General features: G+C 43.1%; 1 protein-coding gene across 1 annotated transcript; it reads left to right on the forward strand.

The window, feature by feature from the left end:
- Window positions 1-505: 505 nt before the first annotated feature.
- On the forward strand, window positions 506-24,857 carry LOC124015516 (protein AF-17-like). Its single transcript, XM_046330774.1, is given in 20 exon segments — window positions 506-959; window positions 2,197-2,276; window positions 2,448-2,502; window positions 2,859-2,968; window positions 4,488-4,591; window positions 4,883-4,976; window positions 5,327-5,446; window positions 5,556-5,642; window positions 5,996-6,146; window positions 6,382-6,515; window positions 6,518-7,238; window positions 7,832-8,001; window positions 9,017-9,137; window positions 10,168-10,234; window positions 14,283-14,431; window positions 15,030-15,242; window positions 15,469-15,545; window positions 16,782-17,146; window positions 17,445-17,502; window positions 21,381-24,857. Coding segments are annotated over 20 exon segments (3,258 nt in total). The 5' UTR covers window positions 506-850; the 3' UTR covers window positions 21,654-24,857.
- The last annotated feature ends 2,896 nt before the right edge of the window (window positions 24,858-27,753 follow it).

The raw sequence follows: 27,753 nt of genomic DNA on the forward strand, positions 1-27,753 counted from the left end.
ACTTTCTGAGAAAGATCATGTAATAAGTTATGTAAGGCTTTGCAGTCTCAGCTTTTACAACAATGCTTTACATTACACATCACACAAGTGCTTAATAAAACACATTATTAGCCTAGAATTGTATTTTGTTGACCAACTGATTAAGCAACCATCATTATGAGACTTTATAATGCCACTAATACAACATACATTATCTGATTCTGTTTTATGGACTATTGTTATGATAAATCTTTTGAATATGCCTACATATTGGATATAGTTGTTATAAAGTCTCTAAATAAATCGACAAAGTAGTTGGCCTGGACTACATATTGTTGAATGATATTAACGGTTTCCCCAAACTATCTCTGGGTATTCCATTTAGGCAAGTAGGCCAAGACATTTGTGTTTTGTCTGATCCCTAAAGATGGCGCTATGCATTTAAAGTGCTTTTTTTAAATCTACCGTTCAAAGAGAAAAGGCACGCTTTAGTCTACACTTGCCATTATTGCTTTTCGACAGCAGGAGATCGGGCTGTTTGGTCATTCTGTAGAAAGGGAACATACATATTGCCATTGAGCATGGACAACTGAGGACACACAACTTCAAGGGATGGAAATATTGTCATCTTCACACCGTGAGACTATCCTGCAGATGTGGGCATGCGCACTGCATCGGTTCTACGGGGGACGGGAAGACATCACGGAAAAACTCGCTGTACCCGAAACCCCCACGCTGAAATTCATTCTTGGTTGCAGAGTAGCACGACTACCGACTACCATGTTTGAGACACCGTTGAAGTCAGGGACTACTTGACACCCTGGCGATTTAAGTCGCCGCAAAACCGTATCAAATACCGTATGGGAACAGTATGCGGGAAATGGTTGGAGGTTGCTGCGTGTGTTCCGATGAGCGAGGCTGGGCTGAAAATCCTCTTGTATACTGTGATGGGCACGGGTGCAGCGTCGCTGTTCACCAGGGTAACTAGCTTGCTATACTACAATGTAATTACGGTATTGGGGGAAGGATGGGGTGGTGCGTGCCTACGTGCGTGCGTGTCTGTATGTTTATGTGGGAGGGGGTGTTTTCCTTTAACACGCGTTGCCGTGGTGCGAGAGGGGACATATAACATTACATCGAGCCCTTATGGCGCCGGCTATTGCGGTTTTGGTAGAATGGCTATTATTCGATCCAAAGTCACGCATCGTTAGGAAGCATTTGCTACTGCTGGAGCAGTGGACTAGCTGGCCTATCGGGCCTTCCGGATTAATTGTTTCCTCAACGACGCATCCACATTCTTTGTTGACATCTTTGTATCTCAGCCCTGCAGCAATGTAGCCACTCAATATGTCCATGAGTTTTGATTCGAAGAAGAGTCATGAATTATGATTTAATGTTTACATCTTTACGGTTATAAGGCTATAAGAGTAGTGCACACCTTCGCAATATATCCCCCGTGGCTTTTATTTAGTGTGCTATGTAGGAAACATCAATAACAATATCGTCTGTGTCCGACACACGATACAATCTGAGTTTACAAACTGATATTCACGTCATAGTATTATAAATTAGGCTATGTCTTGCAAAGTAAAACCACTTATGGTTGCGTTCAAACCGCCACCACTCTTTGAAAAAGGTGACCTACATCAATAGCCTATCAATATCGGGATTATCTAGGGAATAAGAAATATATAAATCATTGTGACACTTAACTTTATGCCCTTAACTTTATGCCCTGGCTACGCCTTCTCTCGATTCAGTGGCCTTGTGCTAAGAGTGTCTGTCCTGAAAAGGTTGGGAGTTTGATTCAGTCATACCAAAGACTGTAAAATGGGTCCTGCAGCATCTCTGCTTGGCACTCAGCATTAAGGAGAGCCCGGTGATAGACGAGCATCCTGTCCAGGGGGTGTACTTGTACATCAAGCTGCTTCACACTACGGAAACAGGAGATTGGCTCTTGCTCCTATGAGTCGTTCCGGCTCGTACAAGCCATGGCTCGTGCAAGGCTACTTACTTACTCTATGCTTGCTCTCAACAGTAAAAAAAAAAAAAAAAAAAAAAAGATTAATTAAAAGTTGAAGGTATACCTAGAAGTTAGTTAGTTACATAACTAATAAGTTAGGCAACTTGTTTGTGTCTCATTCATTTGAGTGGTAGACTAATGATTTGTCTGTATTTGTGTCTTTATTTATGTGTGTGGGTGTGTGTGTGTCACAGCGTGCTATGGTATTGTCCAGGTGCCCACTGGCCCGTGGTTCTGTCGAAAATGTGAGTCTCAGGAGAGAGCTGCCAGAGTGGTGAGTATATATATCCCATATATCGATATATTATCCGTATACTCATTCAAATCTCTGTCAATGTACAGGATATCCCTGTCTGTCGTAGTAAATAACACTGGTAGTGCAGTGTGCTATTGAAGCTACTGTGCCTAGTTGGTTATTGTGAGGTGTGCTCTCATTTCTCATCAGAGATGTGAGCTGTGCCCTCACAAAGATGGCGCCCTCAAGAGGACAGACAGTGGAGGTAAACTACTGGACGCTGACTTTCCTTCCTCTATTCTTCATCCTCCACTTTCCATCAATCCCTCCTTTCCTCCACGTTTCCCTTGTCTTACAAACATATAATGTGTCCGTGTTAATGTGTGTGTGTGTGTGTGTGTGTGTGTGTGTGTGTGTGTGTGTGTGTGTGTGTGTGTGTGTGTGTGTGTGTGTGTGTGTGTGTGTGTGTGTGTGTGTGTGTGTGTGTGTGTGTGTGTGTGTGTGTGTGTGCGTGCGTGCGTGCGTGCGTGTGTGTGTCTGTGTGTGTGTGTCTGTGTGTCTGTGTGTGTGTGTGCGTGCGTGTGTGTGTGTCTGTACTAATGTGAGCTGTTCTCGCTCCAGGCTGGGCCCATGTGGTTTGTGCACTCTACATTCCCGAGGTGCAGTTCGCCAACGTTCTCACCATGGAGCCTATCGTACTACAGTACGTCCCTCACGACAGATACATCAAGGTATTCGTCACTGTTCACTTCCACTTTTGATAGCCTTGTTTGTCTTTTGTCTTTTCTGACCGTCGTTTCAAATGCATTTTATTGGCCTAAAATGATTGAATGAAATTGGAGATATTGTTTCTTTCGCCAGAGTAAAGGGTTGTCCATCTCTGCCTACCTTCAAAACTTCACACTAACTCGTGGGGGGGCGTTTTTGTGATTTGCACGCAGTCATTAGTATACAGTATATTTTTGCACGGGCCAAAGCTTTCATGAGATCATCCAGAGTTTTTCCTAAGTCCTCTCTGCAAGTTTAGCCTTTAAAGTTGGCATCTGGATAGTCACGGGCCATGTTTCCCACCACCGTCTGCATGCTTTCAGGCCTAATGGTCTTGAGTGATCGCTATTGTGGAAAAATCTATATTCGGCATATGCCCACCAGACAGATTTGTTTTTGAATGAAAGCTTTTATATGATTGGATTACAGTTCTATTGGAGTCAATGGGAAGCTACGTAGACGCCTGCTGCTGAACGATAGTGGCTGCTTGTCTGGTAGTGGCCTCGCGCCACCATGTCAGGGGCAGCTACACTAAATGGCTCGCACCTCTCTGGTCTTGGTTGTCAGAGCCATTCATCAAGGATTTGCTGCCCTGCATTCTCAGAGAGCGTTTGAGTGGACAATGGGCCGTGTCCCAAATAGTACACAATCCCAAATGGGCCCTGGTCAAAAGTGGCTTTACCACACAGAGAATGGGGCGCCTTTTGGGACGCAGACAACGGGTGAAGGCTCAATAAGCCCCCACCCTCCCTCCTTCCTTTACAGTAGCTCCAAAAATGCCGTTTCCCTGTTTCCCTTTGGCCCATGATGCATGTGGCTCACAAGGGGAGGAGGACGGGGGTAGATGAAGGGAAGGAGGGGGTAGATGAAGGGAAGGAGGGGTAGAAGAGAAGAAAGGTAAGGAGGCCCGCTGTTCTTTTGTCCAGCACCTGTTGCTAGGCAGACAGCCAGCCCCCTCTGTCTGGGTAATAGCCGTAGGGTAGCCGTAGGGGAGCGAGGTGTGAAGGGGAGTAGGGGGGTAGAATGTTTTTCATAACAGGCTGCTATCAATGACAGGCTAGGGTTGGACTCTGGGCACTGGTGAGGCCCATAGAGTTGAACAGTATCACACTGGCTGTGTCCCAAATGGAACCCTATTCTCTTTGTCGTGCACTACTTTTGACCAGGGCCCAGAGTATAGTGCACTACTTTTTAGCCCTATGGGCCCTGGTCAAAGGTAGTGCGCTCTATAGGGAATGGGATGCCATTTGGCATAGATACAAATTGGTCGTTCCACCAATTAGGTAGTTAAGTAGTCGTAACTTTTTATTTAATGCAAAAAAGCATTAATTTTGTGGAACGACCCGATTTCCCTTCCATAGCTAAGTGTGCCCATTAGATCTGTGAGTGATTTCAGGTGGACATGACATCTGACGTTGATAAGAGGAGATCTGTTCTGGTCAGTCATCCTTCTTTTTCATCTTCCTCCTCCCCTCTCTTTAGACGTGTTATATCTGTGAGGACCATGGGCGAGAGAGCAAGGCTGCGTGTGGGGCCTGCATGACGTGCAACCGCCAGGGCTGTCGACAAGCCTTCCACGTCACCTGGTGAGTGGTCTGTGTGTGTGTGTGTGTGTGTGTGTGTGTGTGTGTGTGTGTGTGTGTGTGTGTGTGTGTGTGTGTGTGTGTGTGTGTGTGTGTGTGTGTGTGTGTGTGTGTGTGTGTGTGTGTGTGTGTGTGTGTGTGTGTGTGTGTGTGTGTGTGTGTGCGTGCGTGTGTGCGTGACTGCGTGTGCGTGACTGCGTGTGCGTGACTGTGCGTACGTGACTGTGCGTGAATGCTTTTGTGTGTGTGTGTGTGTGTCCTCTCCCATCTGTCTGACTGTCTGACCCTGTGCAGTGCTCAGATGGCTGGCCTGCTGTGTGAGGAGGAGGGCCCCGAGGCTGACAACGTCAAGTACTGTGGCTACTGCAAGCACCATTACATCAAGATGGTAAGAGACTGGCAGAGTTATTCAAGTCTCCTTTCAGCTTTCTAGGAGAGCTCCAGTTATTATTTATTTAAATGGAATGAAATGTGTAAATGTGTTGTGTAATAAGACGGATTTGGAAAGGACTTCCACTACTTCCACTTGGTTTTGTAACATTCACATACTGCGTTGAGGAAGGCAAGGAGACATAGCTTTTCAAGCCGGCGTGGAGAAATAGCCTCCGCCCCCTAGTTTCCCCTGTAGCTCTAGCCGATTGCCCGTCCAGCGATTGCCCCAATAGCTGTACTTGCCCCTGTGACCGTCACGGTTGGCAGCAGTGTGACTCTCTGCCTCTCCTCGGCGGGGTCCTGTAGCAGAGGAAGATGCGCTCCAGTGGAGAGAACACCGAACGCGGCTCCTTCGGCCACTCCAGGGGGGGCTCCACGTCCCCCGCCCAGGACAAACACGGCTCCCACCACCACAGGCTCAGGAAGGTGAGTGTCTCGTGTATTGTCGTGCACATACTGAACGTGCATTTGACTATTGCTTGGTGTATTTGCATGAATGCTCAAATCCTCAGCCTCTCCCTTTGGTTTCATTCAGAGTCACAAGGACAAGGGGAGGCAAAAGGAGAGGCATAAAAAGTCATCTGATGGTCTGGGGTCCTCACTGTCCAGCAGCATGGACAAGGTAACGCCAACCCCAATATTTACACCCCTAAATGCCCTCAGTCTCTGTCTCTAACCTCTCTTAACTCTCTCTTTCTCTCTCCAGTCTTTCCCCACATCCACCAATCCTCTTCCATCATTGACCGAGTATAACCATTTGGTTCCCTAAATAGTTTGAACTATTGTGCGTTTCTAAGTGGATACATTTGAGAAAATGTTTTTTATTCAGGTGAGGTCCTTGGTTGAACTCTCTAACAGGACCGTCTCGCAATACTTTCTAACGAGCGTAAAGGGCTTTAATCTATGACATCAAACCGCTTCTCGATCTCCAATGACACGTTTTCCACCCGTGACCTCTCTGTGCTGTTGATTTAGTTGTCGTCGGGTCACCACAGCAACAAGGACAGCGAGGGGAATTTGAAGAGGATGAGCTCTCACGGCCAGCTGGGACACCGCAGTAAGAAGACAGGAAGCATTGGCAAGAGCTGCTCCTCGTCCTCTTGCTCCTCCAGTCCCTTCAACACGGGTACAAAGCTAATCCTTTATGGGCCAACTAACCTGCCGTTTTGTGTCCAAGCAACTTCTCAGTCAGTTCTGTTTGTGAATAACCAACTCTCTAGTGCAGAACTCTTTGTTTTGGTATAACTTCACTGTGTTTAGTCTGAACGTGTGTTTTATAATGGTTTTAGGTATAACTGCACCGTATAGTGTTGTCTGGTTATTGTGCTGTGTTTAGGAATAACTACGGTGTGTATTCCCAGGTGGCGGCTCCCAAGACCTGCTCCCGTTCTCCTCTACCTCTCGTTTGGAGCGCGACCCCGACCGAGGAGCGGACGAGCACTGCGCCGAGGAGCCCCGGATGAGCGGACCAGACGGTCAGCGCCTGAGGAAGATGACGAGGAAGGGGAGGAGGAAAAGGAAGAAGAGAAAGAAGAGGAGGAGGAATTGGACAATAGTAAATACCACAACAAGGCCTCTCTGCAGCCCCCGGCCCTGACCCCGGTTGACGGACCTCACGGAGGGTCGTCGCAGGGTCACGAGAGGTCAGAGGGCGAGACCAACTCTTTCGAGACCAAGGTCACCATCTCCACTTTCGGCTCCATCATGCGCATCACTTCCTCCTCAGGTGGGATAGGCAGCGGTAGCAGCAAGCTCCGCAAAATCACTTCCTCCTCCTCGGGGGACTACAAGCTTTCCAAGTCGCTTCTCAAGTCCCCGCACCTAGCCACGCCCCCTATACTGGAGGAGGCCAACCTAGAGGAGGACAAGGCCACGCCCCCACCACCGCTGCCAACACACCGGGAGAGGAGGCACCGTGGCAACAAGAAGAGCCGGCACGGACCGGGGCGCCCGCGGGGGAGCAAGAACCGGGAGCGGACGGAGAGGCGAGAGGAGGAGTACCGTCACCACATGGCTCCTGCTCCACCTCCTTCCCTAACCTCCTCCTCCACCTCGTCCTCCTCGCTCTTCCCCAGCTCCTCCTCCCTCCCCCACACAGCGTACTCCTCCACCCTGCCCACCTCCTCCCTCTCCTCCTCCTCCTCCTCCTTCCCCTCCTCCTCCACTTCCTCTAGCGTCAGTTTCTCCACAGGCCGCGGCAATACGCTGCTCGGCTCCGGTGAGTCTCTCACCAGATCCGTCTTGAGCGGGCGTAGTCTCTGTGTGGTAGCCCTCTAGCTTCCTGTGTGCACTTGCATGTGAAAATAATACACAGCACTTCTATGTATTGTGGCTGTGGATGATGAACGTACACATCATCAAGTATGTGTATTTAGAGATGTTCAGGAAGCAAGATGCCTCGTTTAGAAAATGGCGGCCAGATTTAAGCTTGTGCATATTTGCACTACAGAGAAAGAAAAGGAAGAAGAGGAGTAAGAGATTGAGTAAAAATCAGAGGAAAGAACCCTTGTATGTATAACGCTTTTTGCTTATGACTTCTTGAACAGAACTAGAAGTGCAGACTTTGCACGTGCGTAGTAAATCTTAGGTCGTTAGTGATCTGTGCGTCGTAAAGAGATTTGTTAGATTGTGGTTTTGTGTGCAGTGTCAACAGAGAGAGCATGTGCGTCAATGGCTGGGTTGACATCCTGCTTTTGCTCTACTCTGACAAGATATGACCTCAACACTTTTAGGTGCGCGGTTGTGTGTGTGTGTGTGTTCTATAAATGAATTGCATTTATGAATTAAGTCTGATACTATTCTCTTGGTTAGGAATCTACACCTGTCACGAGGGCCCTCTGTCTTTGAGTGGGGCTGTCTGTAGTAACACCCCTCTGTCGTTGGGCGGAGGCGTATGTAGCACCGCTCTCTCTTCAGGACTCCTGCCATCTCACGTCTCCACAGTGTCACTTCAACCGGTCAACTCTGCCCTCAACCCACAGGTACTCGGGGAAATCAACATCGCGTCTGCGTTCGAGCCTTTACCCATACCCTCGACGTTCAGGCTCTACCCGACCCAGGCCCGGTTGCTTCTGCCAAATTTAAGGCCCGGCCCTGGCCAAAATCAGAAATAACTTCCTGCGTTAGTCAATCCATTAGCCGCTCCTCTCTGTCCGTCACGAGCTCCCTGCTCTGCTCATGGCGGCTGTGAGTATCCATAGCAACGGCTCCGCTTGGGCATGAGAGAGCAGTTAGCTGTTAGATACTTTTCGTCACTCGAAACTCTGTGAAATAATCTCTCCGGCCTTATATTTGATGAGGTGGAAGCACTTCTGACATCATGTTGCGAGCTGAGCCAGATATAACTGTACTGCGCAGCAGAGCACGAGCAAATGGCTCAGCTTCAACGTTTTTGTCATCAATTTAGTGATACCCAGGCCCGGCACGTACCCTAGTTATTGATGAAAAAACAGGCCCCACCCGGCCCTAACTACCATGTATAATGTCAGAGCCCGTCGAGCTCGGGTCAGGTAGCAGAGCTTTCTTCTTCTTAAAAATGGCACACTAGTACCTATATACAGATGTATGATCTTCATTTGAGCCAGTTTGCTACAGCAGAAAAAGTATCCTGCTTCTGCAGGAAATATGAATTATTATGTGGATTTTAATTAATGGACACTTCTGTAGGGGTTGATACATTTTTTCGTGAAGGAGTCTGACATTTCAAAGTGGAAATTACAAACTTGGGGCGCCTCTTTAAACCTGAAATACACGACAAGTTAAAAATGTGTTGATAGTGACAGTTCTCCTGCAACAGGGTGATCAAATTAAGATCCTACATCTGTACTGCACTACCAGGCATCTGGTCAAAGTAGTGCACTATGCAGGGAATATATAGTGCCATTTGACTGAGCTTATCAACGATATCATGTTACAACTAAAATAGTATCCCACATGTATTCAGTTGCCAGGTAAATGAGATCCTAACTTTGTTCTGTGTGTGTTAAACCCTTGTAGGTGCATGTTCCATGTTCCAGTTCTTCCTACAGCCTCAGCTCCTCTCAGCCGTTTGGCAGGGTCTTTTCCACTGCCCGTGTACTGCCCTCGCTACTGAGCCAAGCCCAGACCTCACTTCAAGGTAACACACACACACACACTCGTTAGTGAGATACTTATGTTTCCTATGAAGTTACATAGGGGAGAGTGGGGTAAATTGAGACAAAGGGGTAAGTTGAGCAACCCTTGTTTCTTGGACAACCCTTACACAAAATGAATAATTTGACCAAATATTTAGGAAGAGGTCTTCATTTCAGTCTGTGACGGAAGAAATCACATGGAAACGGTGGTTAGCAAGTTAGGTAAAAATACATTTAAGTCAAATGAATTTATTGTGTTACGAGGTTTCATGATGCGTTTATCTAAACCAAAGTAGATCATTTTAAGATTGTTCTTTACATCAGTTTGGGTCTCTATAAGCTTCAGTATGAGGTCTTAAACCTAGCATGAAAGTGCATCATTTTGTGTGTGGGATAATATAGTCAAAATGTTTCCATGGGGTAAGTTGAGCCAATGGTCATGGGGTAAGTTGAGTCAATTGTCATGGGGTAAGTTGAGCCAATGACCATGGGGTAATGGTTGAGCCAATGACAAGTTGAGCAAATTGAAGTGTTTTCTTCCCAGGCAGAAAAAATCAAGGCATTATCTCAGGGATATGAGGTAACAACAGGGCCTTAGGTGTTAAGCCTCTGTTAAAAGATGCTTAAAATGATTAAAAGACAAAAAGCGATTGTGATTGTGTTGAATTGTGTTCTGGGAAATTAAGATAAACATGGTTTTAAAAAGGTATTTTTTTAATATTTAATTTAGTACAGAAATGTGTTTGCGGCTTAATTTACCCTGTCCCACAGCTCAACTTAACTTACCCTGTCCCACAGCTCAACTTAACCAACCCTGTCCCACAGCTCAACTTAACTAACCCTATCCCACAGGTCAGCTAAGTTGTGCGAAGAGACCACTTTTTTTTGGACAAGCAATGTTTTCAAAACAGAAAGACATAGTATATTTCTCTTGACGGAGTGATGCTGAATGTAAAAAACGGCTCAACTTACCCCAGTCTCCCCTACTGTAGCTACCTGGTAGTTTATCGGGATTGCTCTCTCTCCTCTCAGAGTCCGAGATGGACGACTGTCGCTTCCCATGTCACGACAACTCGCCACGAGAGAGCCTTTCCTCACAGTAAGTTTCTGTTTGACTCTACTCTCACTGTTATCAACACTGTTCTCTCTCACTGTCACTATCAACCCTGTTCCCTCACTGTCACTATTAGCACTGTTCTCTCACTGTCACTATCAACACTGTTCTCTCTCACTGCCACTATCAACACTGTTCTCTCTCACTGCCACTATCAACACTGTTCTCTCTCACTACCACTATGAGACTGTTCTCTCTCACTGCCACTATCAACACTGTTCTCTCTCACTGCCACTATCAACACTGTTCTCTCTCACTGCCACTATCAACACTGTTCTCTCTCACTGCCACTATCAACACTGTTCTCTCTCAGTGCCACTATCAACACTGTTCTCTCTCACTACCACTATGAGACTGTTCTCTCTTACTGTCACTATCCACACTGTTCTCTCTCACTGTCACTAGCAATACTATTCTCTCTCACTGTCACTATCAACACTATTCTCTCTCACTGTCAATATCAACACTATTCTCTCTCACTGTCACTATCAACACTATTCTCTCTCACTGTCACTATCAACACTATTCTCTCTCACTGTCACTATCAACACTATTCTCTCTCACTGTCACTATCAACACTGTTCTCTCTCACTGTCACTATCAACACTATTCTCTCTCACTGTCACTATCAACACTGTTCTCTCATATGGTCACTATCAACACTGTTCTCTCTCACTGCCACTATCAACACTGTTCTCTCTCAGTGCCACTATCAACACTGTTCTCTCTCACTACCACTATGAGACTGTTCTCTCTTACTGTCACTATCCACACTGTTCTCTCTCACTGTCACTAGCAATACTATTCTCTCTCACTGTCACTATCAACACTATTCTCTCTCACTGTCAATATCAACACTATTCTCTCTCACTGTCACTATCAACACTATTCTCTCTCACTGTCACTATCAACACTATTCTCTCTCACTGTCACTATCAACACTATTCTCTCTCACTGTCACTATCAACACTGTTCTCTCTCACTGTCACTATCAACACTGTTCTCTCATATGGTCACTATCAACACTGTTCTCTCATATGGTCACTTTTACTTGTGTATACTTTACCATTCCATTTCATTCTGTATCTTGTGTACCAACATTATTCCATTTCATTCTGTCTCTTGTGTACCAACATTATTCCATTTCATTCTGTCTCTTGTGTACCAACATTATTCCATTTCATTCTGTCTCTTGTGTACCAACATTATTCCATTTCATTCTGTCTCTTGTGTACCAACATTATTCCATTTCATTCTGTCTCTTGTGTACCAACATTATTCCATTTCATTCTGTCTCTTGTGTACCAACATTATTCCATTTCATTCTGTCTCTTGTGTACCAACATTATTCCATTTCATTCTGTCTCTTGTGTACCAACATTATTCCATTTCATTCTGTCTCTTGTGTACCAACATTATTCCATTTCATTCTGTCTCTTGTGTACCAACATTATTCCATTTCATTCTGTCTCTTGTGTACCAACATTATTCCATTTCATTCTGTCTCTTGTGTACCAACATTATTCCATTTCATTCTGTCTCTTGTGTACCAACATTATTCCATTTCATTCTGTCTCTTGTGTACCAACATTATTCCATTTCATTCTGTCTCTTGTGTACCAACATTATTCCATTTCATTCTGTCTCTTGTGTACCAACATTATTCCATTTCATTCTGTCTCTTGTGTACCAACATTATTCCATTTCATTCTGTCTCTTGTGTACCAACATTATTCCATTTCATTCTGTCTCTTGTGTACCAACATTATTCCATTTCATTCTGTCTCTTGTGTACCAACATTATTCCATTTCATTCTGTCTCTTGTGTACCAACATTATTCCATTTCATTCTGTCTCTTGTGTACCAACATTATTCCATTTCATTCTGTCTCTTGTGTACCAACATTATTCCATTTCATTCTGTCTCTTGTGTACCAACATTATTCCATTTCATTCTGTCTCTTATTCCATTTCATTCTGTCTCTTGTGTACCAACATTATTCCATTTCATTCTGTCTCTTGTGTACCAACATTATTCCATTTCATTCTGTCTCTTGTGTACCAACATTATTCCATTTCATTCTGTCTCTTGTGTACCAACATTATTCCATTTCATTCTGTCTCTTGTGTACCAACATTATTCCATTTCATTCTGTCTCTTGTGTACCAACATTATTCCATTTCATTCTGTCTCTTGTGTACCAACATTATTCCATTTTCATTTCTTCTGTCTCTTGTGTACCAACATTATTCCATTTCATTCTGTCTCTTGTGTACCAACATTATTCCATTTCATTCTGTCTCTTGTGTACCAACATTATTCCATTTCATTCTGTCTCTTGTGTACCAACATTATTCCATTTCATTCTGTCTCTTGTGTACCAACATTATTCCATTTCATTCTGTCTCTTGTGTACCAACATTATTCCATTTCATTCTGTCTCTTGTGTACCAACATTATTCCATTTCATTCTGTCTCTTGTGTACCAACATTATTCCATTTCATTCTGTCTCTTGTGTACCAACATTATTCCATTTCATTCTGTCTCTTGTGTACCAACATTATTCCATTTCATTCTGTCTCTTGTGTACCAACATTATTCCATTTCATTCTGTCTCTTGTGTACCAACATTATGTACCAACATTATTCCATTTCATTCTGTCTCTTGTGTACCAACATTATTCCATTTCATTCTGTCTCTTGTGTACCAACATTATTCCATTTCATTCTGTCTCTTGTGTACCAACATTATTCCATTTCATTCTGTCTCTTGTCTTATTCCATTTCATTCTGTCTCTTGTACCAACATTATTCCATTTCATTCTGTCTCTTGTGTACCAACATTATTCCATTTCATTCTGTCTCTTGTGTACCAACATTATTCCATTTCATTCTGTCTCTTGTGTACCAACATTATTCCATTTCATTCTGTCTCTTGTGTACCAACATTATTCCATTTCATTCTGTCTCTTGTGTACCAACATTATTCCATTTCATTCTGTCTCTTGTGTACCAACATTATTCCATTTCATTCTGTCTCTTGTGTACCAACATTATTCCATTTCATTCTGTCTCTTGTGTTATTCCAACATTATTCCATTTCATTCTGTCTCTTGTGTACCAACATTATTCCATTTCATTCTGTCTCTTGTGTACCAACATTATTCCATTTCATTCTGTCTCTTGTGTACCAACATTATTCCATTTCATTCTGTCTCTTGTGTACCAACATTATTCCATTTCATTCTGTCTCTTGTGTACCAACATTATTCCATTTCATTCTGTCTCTTGTGTACCAACATTATTCCATTTCATTCTGTCTCTTGTGTACCAACATTATTCCATTTCATTCTGTCTCTTGTGTACCAACATTATTCCATTTCATTCTGTCTCTTGTGTACCAACATTATTCCATTTCATTCTGTCTCTTGTGTACCAACATTATTCCATTTCATTCTGTCTCTTGTGTATTATTCCATTTCATTCTGTCTCTTGTGTACCAACATTATTCCATTTCATTCTGTCTCTTGTGTACCAACATTATTCCATTTCATTCTGTCTCTTGTGTACCAACATTATTCCATTTCATTCTGTCTCTTGTGTACCAACATTATTCCATTTCATTCTGTCTCTTGTGTACCAACATTATTCCATTTCATTCTGTCTCTTGTGTACCAACATTATTCCATTTCATTCTGTCTCTTGTGTACCAACATTATTCCATTTCATTCTGTCTCTTGTGTACCAACATTATTCCATTTCATTCTGTCTCTTGTGTACCAACATTATTCCATTTCATTCTGTCTCTTGTGTACCAACATTATTCCATTTCATTCTGTCTCTTGTGTACCAACATTATTCCATTTCATTCTGTCTCTTGTATACCAACGTTATTCCATTTCATTCTGTCTCTTGTGTACCAGCATTACTCCATTTCATTCTGTCTCTTGTGTACCAACGTTATTCCATTTCAATCTGTTTCTGTTCTCTGTAGCCATATGCCTGTTCATTTACCACTGTTATTCTCTCAGGTCTCCTATGAGCTGTCTGCCTCTACTGTTTGACCAGAGGGAGGGTGTGGGCCCTGGGGTCAGAGGTCGCCCTGAAAACGTCCCTCCATCCAGCTCCCACATAGAGCTCCTCCTGGAGAAGCATGGCAACGGAGAGATGGGTGCCAACAGTAAGTACACTGGGATTCTTTGTGGCAGTCTATAATATATCTTCATTCTCTGAGGATTTTCAGTTGGTCTTTTTTGGGCGATGTGTCTGCCTTTGTGACACAGTCGGTCATACACACCCGATGTGAAATGTATTTTTGGACCCTTTGAAGAGGAAGTGGATTCTTATCAACCCGAGTCAGTCTGATATGCTTGCTTTCAGATCCGTTAAAATGCGCTGTGCTGTTCTGCGATGATCATTAGTGTATCATGGCCGGTAGCGGCAGGTAGACTAGAGGTTAGAGCGTTGGGCCAGTAAATCCGAAAGGTTGCAAGTTCAAATCCCCCGAGCTGACCAGGTAAAAATCTGTCGTTCTATCCCTGAACAAGGCAATTAACCCACTGTTCCTAGGCCGTCATTGTAGATAAGAATTTGTTCTTAACTGACTTGCCTAGTTAAAAAAATTATATTTAAAATAAAATGGCTTAGTATGGAAACTGTAACAAAAAAATGAAACTGACTCTAACACAGTGCTCTACACTCACTCACTTTCTTTTCTACCCCTTTTTCCTGTCTCTTCCCCCCCTCCTCCCCCCTTTCCATCTCTCTCTCTCCACCAGTTGTAGAGATGCTCCAGTCCCTCCACTCGCTGCAGCAGGAGAACCAGCGTCTCCAGGACCAGATTCTCAGCCTGACGGCCAAGAAGGAGCGGCTGCAGCTGCTCAACGTGGAGCTGGCCTGTCCCTTCCCCCCGCAGGTCCACCACTCCCACCACTCCGCCCAGGGCCTAGTGCCCACCACCGCCCACATCAGCTTCCTCTCCTCCGCACACGGTCAGACTCAGGAAACCCTCCTCTCATTCACCTCCTTTCAGATGCTTCCCATCCTCCTTACCTCATTTGTTGATAGAGTCAGTTTGCTAGTCTGGAAAAGAGTGTCACCATCCCCCAAAACAAACCTTGTTTTTGTCATTATAATCTAGACAGTTGTGTGTTGTGTTTTTTTGTACCCTGTCCCTGTATCTATATCCCTGTGTGTGTACCTCTCTTGTCCCTATAGACCCCCTCAGCAACAATAAGAGTCCCCTGTCTAAATGCTGCTTCCTGAATGATACCTCCTTCATCACCTCATCCGAGGTGAGAACCCCTTTGTGCCCACCACGCCTTACTTAGTACCGGCCAACACCTGAACCCACTGTGTAGTTACTTATACAATACTCTTGCCCTTTATCCCCAACTGTAGCATTAAAGGGGATATCTGGGTTTCATTTCAAATCGAACGTGCCGCCTCCACTTGTTTGTACATTGAGTAGCAACGGTCATCTAGATTGCTAAAAATGCAACAGAAGGACAATGGATGAAGATACTCATCTTACTGGCACGGACGAATAATGAGTTTAGGGATTTTGGTAGGAATTCAGGTATTCAATTTATTGTAAAATGTCACTTTTTAAAAGTTAGAATGAACTTATATATAAATGTTCTTATTGTATTAAGTATTTTGGGGGATATTTTGTGTTAAAATAAAGATGATTCTATATGCGTCGTTTGTATAAATACACCAGGTTAAATGTGCAAATAGGAATAAATTAACATAAAGGGGTGGCACAGGGCTGCAACCCCCAAACACGACCTCTGGCTGCACTCACCTGCGCTGGCTTAGGTGCCCCTGTTGTTCTCACGTTCCCTTGCGTAATTCAACAAGTGTGTCAATAGCAGGATACCCTCAGAGTAAAAATCAACGCGCTTCGCTCTAGATTACACCTATCTAAACATACTTTACATTTGCGAGATCAAACTAATATCACTATAATCCGAGTGTTCATTTCCGGAAGATGCTTTCATTTCAGAGCCTCTAATTTGTAAACATTTCAACTGTATTAAAGGATTACTTTTCCAAATTCCGCAAAAAAAATGAACACCCATTCAAATAAAGTTATCTTTCTTGTGATGGAGGTGTCAAGATGGTGCGTTAAATCCCTAACCAAGCTTTAGCGTTTTTTTTTGCAGAATCAGTGTAAAGACAATGCATTTCATTGAGCCCATTTTAGCCATTACCAGAGTGTGTTTGACAGGTCATTACGAACGTTAACGGGGATAAACGACAGGCATAATCATGAAAGAGTCACAGGTGTAAAATGAAAGCAATTGATCCAGCGAAATTTAAGTGACAAGTGGATTTTCACCCCTCAAACACAGGAAGTAGATGGGTGAAAAAGACAAAATCCTCAGGTGGGCGGGGCATGTGTGTTATTACATTTCAGGGAATGTTAATATATGAAATATGGGGAAATGGAACTCACAGATTTCACCTTTAGATGAACCATAACTGTCCTATTAGTTTTACCCTGTGTTTTTCTCTTCCGACTCTAGGAGCTCCACTCTGGTAGTCCCTCCCGCAGTAGCTCCTCCCTCTCCTTCCAGAGCACTCCGCCCCCACAGCAGAGTCCCGCCTCCTTCGGCCAGCCCTTGCTGAACGGGCTGGGTGGGCGGGGTTTGACTGACAGCCTGGGGGTCCTCGGTCAGGCCAGCAGTTCCATGGTGGGCGGGCTCATGGTCTCCCTAGCCGGAAGTCCCCAGCTGAACATGAACGGCGTGCTGGGCAGCCTGAACGGGGTGATCCAGTCACCTGTCCAGAACGGACCCCAGCCCACCCTGCCGGCCCTGCGGCCCCAGCCTCCTCCTTTGGGCCCCCAAGCACTGGCACAGGGCCTGCAAATCCCCAAGAGCATGAGTCCGTGAGTACCTCCTCTCTGTCTGATCACCAGAAAAGTATAGTGTTGGTTGATTGTTTTGTGAGGATGTTGTTTGTAGATTGCTGTTGATCAGTTGTTGTTGTTGTGATAGCCACGGCCATTCTTTTTGTGACAGGGATACATTTTTATATCGTCCTGTTGTGACTGGCTGTGCTGACTGATTCTGGTCTAGACTGTTACTGTAATTGATTTTTGTTGTGACTAATGGGTTGACTGGGTAAGTGTTGTTTGCACTGGAAGTGTCCCATGATGAGTAATATTGAACATGGTTGTGTTTCAGGTCTTCCCTCCTGTCTGAGCAGCAGAAGCAGCTCCTTCTCCAGCAGCACTTCACTCCAGTAATGACTCTACCATATGACCTACAAACACACTCAGACATGCAAACACTTGCAGTACACGCTGTTGATGTTTGGTAACGCAATACAACACAACCATGATGATAAGATGGATCATCATAAGAAGTTAAAATAAAACTGAAACCGTATTAATGGATGAATTATCAGGACCGAAATAAGAGATACAGTTGAAGTTTAGGAAGTTTACGTACACTTAGGTTGGAGTCATTAAAACTAGTTTTTTCAACCACTCCACTACATTCTTGTTAACAAACTATAGTTTTGGCAAGTCGGTTAGGACATCTTCTTTGTGCATGACACAAGTCATTTTCCCAACAATTGTTTACAGGCAGATTATTTCACTTATAATTCACTGTATCACAATTCCAGAGGGTCAGAAGTTTACATACACTAAGTTGACTGTGCCTTTAAACAGCTTGGAAAATTCCAGAAAATTATGTCATGGCTTTAGAAGCTTCTGATAGAATAATTGACATCATTTGAGTCAATTGGAGGTGTACATGTGAATGTATTTTAAGGCCGACCTTCAAACTCAGTGTCTCTTTGCCTGACATCATGGGAAAATCAAAAGAAATCAGCCAAGACCTCAAAAAATCAATTGTAGACCTCAACAAGTCTGGTTCATCCTTGGGAGCAATTTCCAAATGCCTGAAGGTACCACGTTCATCTGTACAAACATTAGTACGCAAGTGTTAACACCATGGGACCACGCAGCCGTCATACCGCTCAGGAAGGAGATGCGTTCTGTCTCCTAGAGATGAATGGACTTTGGTGCGAAAAGTTCAAATCAATCCCAGAACAACAGCAAAGGACATTGTGAAGATTCTGGAGGAAACGGGTACAAAAGTATCTATATCCACAGGAAAACAAGTCCTATATCGACATAACCTGAAAGGCTGCTCAGCAAGGAAGATGCCACTGCTCCAAAACTGCCATAAAAAGCCAGACTACAGTTTGCAACTGCACATGGGGACAATGAGGCAGCATCTTGTTGTGGGGGTGCTTTGCTGCAGGAGGGATTGGTGCACTTCATGAAATAGATGGCATCGTGAGTGAAATAATGTGGATATATTGAAGCAACATCTCAAGACATCAGTCAGGAATTTAAAGCTTGGTCACAAATGGGTCTTCCAAATGGACAACAACCCCAAGCAAACTTCCAAAGTTGTGGCAAAATGGCTTAAGGACAACCAGGTCAAGGTATTGGAGTGGCCATCACAAAGCCCTGACCTCAATCCTATAGAAAGTTTGTGGGCAGAACTGAAAAAAACATGTGTGAGCAAGGAGGCCTACAAACCTGACTCGGTTACACCAGCTCTGTTGGAGGAATGGACCAAAATTCAACCATCTTATTGTTGGAAGCTTGTGGAAGGCTACCCGAAACGTTTGACCCAAGTTAAACAATTGAAAGGCAATCAAATACTAATTTACATTTACATTTAAGTCATTTAGCAGACGCTCTTATCCAGAGCGACTTACAAATTGGATTGAGTGTATGTAAACTTCTGACCCAGTGGGAATGTGATGAAAGAAATCAAAGTTGAAATAAATAATTCTCTGTACTATTATTCTGACATTTCACATTCTTAAAATATAGTGGTGATCCTAACTGACCTAATACAGGGATTTTTTTACTAGGATTAAATGTCAGGAATTGTGAAAACTAAGTTTAAATGTATTTGGCTACGGTGTGTGTAAACTTCCAACTTCTACTGTACATTATTAAAATATAGCTGTGAGCAGCAATGAACGGGGTTCACAGGATGACAAAAAGGACAGAAGATCACTCGATCATGCAGGAATTATCTTCCTTTATGTGCAATCATGATTCTAAATACAACATCTGGAGTGAATTTGACATGTAGTTCATGAGATGATTTTGAGCATGAGTGTTACATATGCAAAGTATTAGTTATTAATAGTTTCCTTGTTTTTTATATATATTACCAAATTTAGTGTGGTTCGTCTTAGGGATGTCTATGATAGTGATGACAAGTTTGAAGTTGATGGGCGACTGTGGATTGGAATTGCAGTGTTTTAAATGGACGTGTAATATCAGATTTTTTCTTTGGAGCTAGGCTTGTTAGGGGGCACTATAGGTTGAGGTTGGATATGATGAGTCTGGAGGTGAGGTGGCAGAGGTGATTGGTAGGGGGCGGCTGCAGCCCTGGAATGGCAGCCCATTGCTGGTGGTTCAGGTGTTGCCTGACCTTGATCGGGTGTAGCTAATGCCAACGCTGGGAGCTGCGTTGGTGTATTGTTTCGGACTGGAATTTGTGCTAGAAGGTGCCATCTGAAACCTCAGCTTCTCCAAAATTACTCCATGATTTTCGACAGATGTCTTTAAAGCTTGCACCATAGCCAGGAGCTGTTGGATTGGATTGTCCTGACCTATGATGGACAAGGTCATGAGTTGTCTTTGGTGTCCGCTTATGGGGGTTGGACCTGGATGAGGGTTGAACTTTGAAGTCTCGCTCTTGTTCCTCCTCAGATTCTTTGTACTTCTGTGCAGGGGTGAAAGTGGAATTATTTTCTTCCCGGTACAGGACGTCCTGTCGTGCACCAAAACAAATGTATAACATATAGAATCCCTATTAATTCAAATAGGATCTCTGCGGGCCTAGTTGTAAAGAATTGTTATTGAACTTTTAAAATGTATGACCTTTAATTTGGTGTTTTATTAGGATCCCCATTAGCTGTTGCTAAAGCAGTAGCTAGCCTTCCCGGGGTCCACGCCAAACATGAAGTAATACAGAAGATTAATAAACAAGGACAGAATGTCAATTTACTGTGGTAATAAACACAACCAGTCATGATGTTTTCATATGATTGTCAAATAATCACTTCAAAGGGCTCCGTGACTTGGCTACCGGCGCACGTTCATCCACTCGCAACATATTCCCAGCCTCCAAATAATGGTGAATGGAAAGAGACATCTGTTACACAAAATACCAAAAAGTGTAATGACATTTGGCGATTGTCGTTAGGACATAATTTATGCGTCCACTGCTGTTCGGGCACGTCTCGGTGTCAGCCACTCATCTCTGCCTTGTCAAAATATCAGGGTTTTCCTCAAACCACATCGAATTTGAGCGTAGGCTATATGACCCGTTTTCAAGTCCATTTGCACATAATTTTCTTTTGCGGTAATTATAAGAAAAGTGATGTAATAACCTACAGTTCTTTTGACATTTTGTTCTATTTTTACAGGGTCATGTTTTACCAATAAGGCGTACCCCCACCAGTTAGTTTTCCCGGGACGCCGTATCTTTTCCGTACCACCTTACTTTCACTCCTGGCAGTGTGTTTTTGGGAATGGCCCCTGCGCCTCTGGTTGTTCCATATAGCAAAGGTGGACTGAAGGAGGTTTTGACTGATTCAGAGTTCTATTATGCAGTGTGCACACACACTGCATAATACATTTTAAATTTGGGCTGTAACAACAACAAAATGTTGAAAAGGTCAAGGGGTGTGAATACTTACTGAAGGAACTGTGCATACAAACGTTCAAGTCTCTAGGTCAAACAGGGCGGTGGATATGACGGTTTAAAGCGAGACTGCTTATGACAGTGTCAACTATAGGCCAATCAGTGCCGTTCTTTTTGCCCAAGTTATTCATGGCCTCTAGTTTCTCTCTTCCAAATTATTTAAAAAGTTACCAATCTGATTGACTGTTAACCCCTAATTATTCAATGAGTGTGACCATGGTCAGGTTTATTTTTGGTCCCAAAAAATACATGGAGAAAAAAAACAGCATATGCTGCAGTCCTTTTCTGGCCCGGCACCGGTAGATTCATTTTGGATGTGCATATCACTACCCATGTTCAAGTCCCTAATATCTTGGGCTGTGTGTGTCTCAGGAGCAGCAGGTGGTGGTCTATCAGATGCTGCAGCAGCAGTGGCAGAGGGAGCTACAGCGCCTCACACTGACCGGGGCCCTCACCTCCACCCCCACTGCCCAGTCCCCAAACCTGGGGGCCTCGCCCCTGCAGGGTGGCCAGGGAAACCCACTCTTCGGTCTGCAGGAGAATGCACTGCACAAGCCCGGGGTGAGTGCCGATATGCAGTTGTTCGAGACTCCTTATTTGAATAGGCCATTGTATAGGTCAATTCTTGATCGACTGAAGCTTTAAAGAATAAACTTCTTTCTAGAAGGTTGACTTGCTTTGTAATGCTGTTAAACCTGAGGATATAATGTTGATACATGTATGTGTGGGCCGAACATCTAAACTCACAGGTCAGTTTTAAATGTGTTTAATTTCAGGGGGTGGGAGAGAAGGGCGGAGACAACAATGGCTGATATGTTATCTTCGTGTCTGAACTGTTGCAGCTATAACAGCAGCTATAGCCGGGTGAAAAGAACGTAATTGAGCTGTTCCATCAGAAACTAATGTCACCTTTAATCTCCACCCGAAAGACTCTTGAACTCTCTGTCTTCTATCATCTCTGTCTTTCCCCCTCTTTTATGAATGTATAATGGAATCGATTTAAACGGTTATGTTTTATTTCTTATGCATTGAATTCCTTTTATTTGAGGACGTTTTTTTTCTTCCAGGTCTGTGTGTGTGTAGGCAGCTTTCGGAGAGCATGAATACGGTGGTCTGTAATTGAATTGCACTAATCTGTTAGCTAGACCAATTGGGTTCACTCTTGTAGCAAGAGCCAGAGATTCTGGTGTCCTGACGGTAAATATGGAGAGTATTGGGGTCCAGCATAGAAATTGGACTCTGGTGATCAATTCCAAATCAACCCCTAGCCGCTACTCTCAAGGCACTTCCTGAGATCTGAAATGATTCGATGGGCGTAAACAACATGATGACTATTCCACCTAGCCAATCAGAAGACATGGTAAACTTTAAACCTATCCAATCCTTTTAGATCTCCTGGAGTGCCTATGGGTAGGGCTAAGTGTCGACTTGGAATTTGGATGTGAGTGTTTTGGGCCAAAGTGTCCTTAGGCCACAACTTTACTGAAGCACTGACCCTCCGCTTAAGCAATTATACCCCTGTGGAACCAATGTATCCCTCCAAACATCCTTGTTGAGGACAATCTGTCTGAAACCTCTCTAAACATCAACTGTCTTCCTCAAGGTCTTGTCTTCCTTTCATTTTCTTCCCTCCCATATATTATACAACTATGATATTCCTATTCTATCCTATTAAATGTCACAGCTACAGGCTGGCATCAAATGATCTGGGGACTGCCATTGACAGTGTAGAGTGCGAACTATGCCTCAAGTCCACCCCTGAGAATTTCGAGAGAATATATGATCTTCAATATGTGTGCCGCTGCCAAGATCAATCAAACGAAACCAAACGTTTGAAAATTGTCCCAAGTAAACATGTAAGAAATTAATATTTTTGTTTCCTCAACCCATGTGTACTTCGCTGATATAGAACCTAATAAGGGACATTTGGATACTTGGAACTGATAAGTTAATGATAGATTAGTATGAATATTTTGCACTCTATCCTGAAGTGTTAGTGTTTTCTTATATGTTTCTGTTGTACATATTGTTCTGTTGATGCCCGGGTAACTAGTTGTTCTTTTAGCAATACTGTATAGTTGTCAATGCCTTCAAATAACGCTAGAATTACTGAGGAAAATCAACTCAACCTTAACAGCCAAAAGGCAGCTTCTTTTTGTTTTATTCATTTCTTAGTCTAGTTTTTGTTCTGGTTACATTTACCGTTATTTTAGATTCAGGGCGAAAACACTCTTTTCAATCTTACCATTTATACTATTGATAGGCAACGGTGATAATGTCAACAATTGTCAAATGAAAATATGTTTATTGGTAAGTCTCAAATCATCTGTAAATTGTGTCTTAAGATGCTGCTCAATGTTTTAGAAGAACTGACAAGCAACATCCCATGTTAGATGGTGTCACTTTACTTTGTCTTAAGATCTATAAAAATGCGGTCATAGTAATGACATAGCAGTCATGGTATTTGTGACTATGTTCTTATACAATTGTGACTCAAAGTCTTATTGGTGTCATCAGGTTCAAATGTTGATTCAATTGTCATCAGGTGACTTTATCTGTTATAATATGACTGCCCATGACATCTGTTACGTCATTCTAGTAACACTTATTATGTACAGTATGTCTTACTACTGAGATCACGATGTCAAGTTATAAAATGTTACCATTCAGAACACATAGGCAACTCGGGAACTCTAATATGTAACTTTCTTTACTGCATCTCCTTTCCTGTGTGGCACATAACAACAGGTCCTTCTGTGCTGGGATCAAGCTAATCTATTAACATTGGCCGTTTTCCCAGGTCTTTTAACTCACTGTTAGACTGGAATAATATTTTTCCTTTGCGGTGTTCGTTACTAATCTTATTCGATCATTTCCTCATTTAACTACGGTCAACGATCATTCCCAAATGTGTGTTAGTTTTCCATTTGCGACCTCGATATTGACCTCCCCGTACATGTGATATCCGGTAAGTATTAGATCTGTTCTGTTTTTGTTGTTAGTTAACAGTGAGGAGCTTTCAATCGACTATTGTTAGTTGGTTAAAATACTGTAGCAACGAGACGATAGGAGAATGTTAACGTTGACAACACATGAGCCTATTCCTCCACATTGACAGGACTTCCGAAGGAGGTCTGCGGTTGAACAAGTACGTCCTTATGAGTTGTTGTACGATTAAGGTTTTTAAAAAATCTAGGAAAGAACATGTCGAAGAGGTTGTTTTGACTGAAAGAGTACCTCGAAGGAATCTTGAAAGGGAATCTTTCCCATGTTGCACTGGGGCGATTTGGCCCAATAAATATAAATCTTTTTTTTTATATATATATATACTTTTTTATTTTTTTTATTGTTTGAGTGCAAATTGTATACTTAAATGTGTTTGTGTATAGACACATTCATTTTCTAAGCTTTGAAGTTTGGGTAGCCAAGATAATCCATGTTATTATGTACGTATATTGTTATGTGTATCTGTTATGTATTACATCATATTTAAGCACCTCTCTCTCAATGAAGTTTGACGAAAATGGAACTAACTTCTTGGGACATAAAATGCATGAAATGCAGTTAAGTCTCGCAAATCAGTAGCTAAATACCAAGTTTGACTACGCATAGTTTTTAAATGCATTGTTCTCAAAAAATGTTTTATGAAATTTAAGTTGAGCACTGCATTTAAGAAAAGACAAGTATTGTTGTCAATGTACAGTGTATTTGTTAGAGAGAATTAATCAACAATGAATTTGCCAATATTCAGATGTAATGCCCTGTAAAGTATTTTGATATTTTTGTGTAAAAATTAAGGTACAATTAAGACGACTGAACTTTTACTGTCAATAAATGTATTTTACTGAGTTGATTTGCATGTTCTCTTGGTTTCAAAGCTTTATTTACAGACCGCAGCATTGACAAAGTCCTTGTGTGCATCACTTACTTGAAGCAGCCTGTCATAATGCCTTCATGAACCAGTCATAGCAGTGTTATGAACAGTCATAACAGTGAAAGAGAGCGGTTCCCCAGTTGGGCTGGTCTGTGACGCACCGACACATTTTACATTCAGAGGAATAAGGCAACCTCACAGAGAGTTACACCCAATAGAACACTTTATTTCCAGAGGACATACGTATGAGGTGGATGTGGTTCTGAGTAATAGCAAAAGAGCAATTATAATATTGACTGTATAAGGCCGGGATGTCAAAAATAAGGCCTGGGGGGGTCCAATCCGGGCCACAGGTGGTTTGAGTAATAAAACACCTGCAGCTTAATTATTTATTTTTGGGGGGGGGTCTAACTCAATGTACTTTAAAATTACTAAAATAAAAATGGAAGCAGTAGAAATGATAATGGACCTATATTTATACCGTTTCTTGACTGTCCAGCTGGCTAACAATCACTAGACAGTCAGGGAGCATCGGAAACACACATAAAAACGATGAATAGAGGACTATGTTTAGCAATTTTGATGGCAAGGAAATACAGTATAACCAATTTTCAGTGTGGACCTCCGGACCTTGTTGAAGACGGAACGCGGCCTCCAGGGTAAAATGAGTTCAACACGATAAGGAGATAGTGACATAAGCAAAGGACTGCATAACACATAGATAGCATCAACTACTATTAACAACTGGCCATCGTAACAACCAACTGTAAATGCATGTTTCAATAACAACATCGCTCACTTCAATCCACGCACTCCATCACTCTTGTCCACCTGGAGAGAGATTGAGGAGGCTCTGACCTAAACCAGCAGAAGGACTGTCGGGTCTTCTGGCCCCTAGCAACCTATCGGTGGCCTGGTAGCGGAAGTCACCGGAAGTTTTGGGAGACAGTTTATGATCCCGCTAGTCCAGGGATGGGTCATTTTGATGGGAGTGGGAGACACAACAAAAATCTGATTCATCATGAGGGGCTACACTTGCTCACGGGTCTGCGTACCCACATGTCTCTGCCCTAGTCTCTCTGGCGCCATCAGGTGATGGGTGGAGTGAGCTGCATGAAGTTAAAAAGCTCAAAGGTGTGGGGGAATCCGTAACAATAAGTGTCATGAATCAGTCAAAACACTGTAGAAGCAAAGGTGTTGTCTAGCTTGATCAGGTTGGAATTATATTGGATACCTGTTGATGTATAAGAACCCTGTGACTTGATTGCACAGAACATTTTATGCTGAGGAAGAAAAAACTGCAGTGATGATTGATCTCTGAAAGTGAGACCTATCTGTGCTCACCCTGTAGGGGAAAAAAGGGCATTTTCGAGTTATTTGGATGTTGTAGTACAATACATTTTATGGTCTGTAGAATTTGTTATAATGCAGCTCTTGCCAACATGGCCAGGTGGCTCAGGAGCACCTCTACAAGAAGACATGTAGGATTGGTGACATAGAGATAGATAGATAGAGAGAGGTGAAAGTAAGGCGGCATGGTCCCGGCAAAATAAATAGTGGGGATAGGCTATATAAGTAAAACATAAACAAAAAAATTACATCTATGCTATTACACCACTTGTATCATTACAGCATGTCAGAGCCATGAAAAGTTAGTGAATGGACTTGAAAACAGGTTGTCATGTATTGTATTGTCATGTCTTGTTCCTGTGCTTTCTCTTCTCTTCGTTTCCCCCTGCTGGTCGTATTAGGTTTCTTTCTCTCTCTTTATCCCTCTCTCTCTCTATCGTTCCGTTCCTGCTTCCAGCTGTTCCTCATTCTCCTAATGACCTCGTTTACTCTTTCACACCTGTCCCCTATTTTGCCCTCTGATTAAGTCTCTATTTCTCTCTCTGTTTCTGCTTCTGTCCTTGTCGGATTCTTGTTGGCTTTGCCTTTGTTCCGTCCTGTTGTATTCTGCCTCGTCATCAGATACTGCGTGTGAGCAGGTGTCTCTATCCTCTACGGCCCGCGCCTACCCGAAGGGACCTGCAGTCTGTTGCCGCTAGCCCTGCAACTCCTCAACAACTAGAAGGGGGACTCTCCTGTTAAACTAGAGGATTTGTGTTTTCCCTGTTTGGACATTAAAAGACTCTGTTTCTGTTATATCGCTTTTGGGTCCTCACTCACCTGCATAACACAGGTGGTATAGCCTACGATCCGAAATGCGATGTGGTTAGATGAGAATACTGACATTTTTGCCAAGGCAGAGATGAGTGGCTGACACTGAGACGCTCGCGGACAGCAGTGGACACACAAATTCCGGCCTAATGGAATCCACAAATGTTATTACACTTTATGGTGTTTTGTGTAACAGGTGTCTCTTTCCATTCAACACTGTTGGGGGCTGGAAATATTTTGCAAGTGGATGAACGTGTGCAGGTAGCCCAGTAAAGGAGTATTTTGAAGTGATTATTTGACAATCAGATGAGAATATCATAACTGCTTGTGTTTATGCCACAATAAAAAGTAATACATTGTAAAAGTTAAATTGCAAATCTTTACGACTGGGCCCACAGAGATCCTATTGAATTAATAAGGATTCTATATGTAATTATATGATTAGGCCCATGAACATGTTTGCACATATAGGAGGTCCCATACTTTGAAAAAATGTATTCTACTTTCACCCCTAGATAGGGGATTCCTCTTTCTATCTGTACCATTATAGCGTCTGTGACTGCACGGGAAGCACCATTGAGGCTGCAACCCATAGAAAAACCCACCCAGTTGACTAATTAGACGACTTTAAAATGGCGTAAGTATGACGGAAACCTTCAATGGTGCAGCCCATGCCAAAACAGCCTTTTGGCTTACTAGAGGCCTCTATCA

Source organism: Oncorhynchus gorbuscha, linkage group LG26, assembly GCF_021184085.1.
Source record: "Oncorhynchus gorbuscha isolate QuinsamMale2020 ecotype Even-year linkage group LG26, OgorEven_v1.0, whole genome shotgun sequence".
Lineage (NCBI taxonomy): Eukaryota > Metazoa > Chordata > Actinopteri > Salmoniformes > Salmonidae > Oncorhynchus > Oncorhynchus gorbuscha.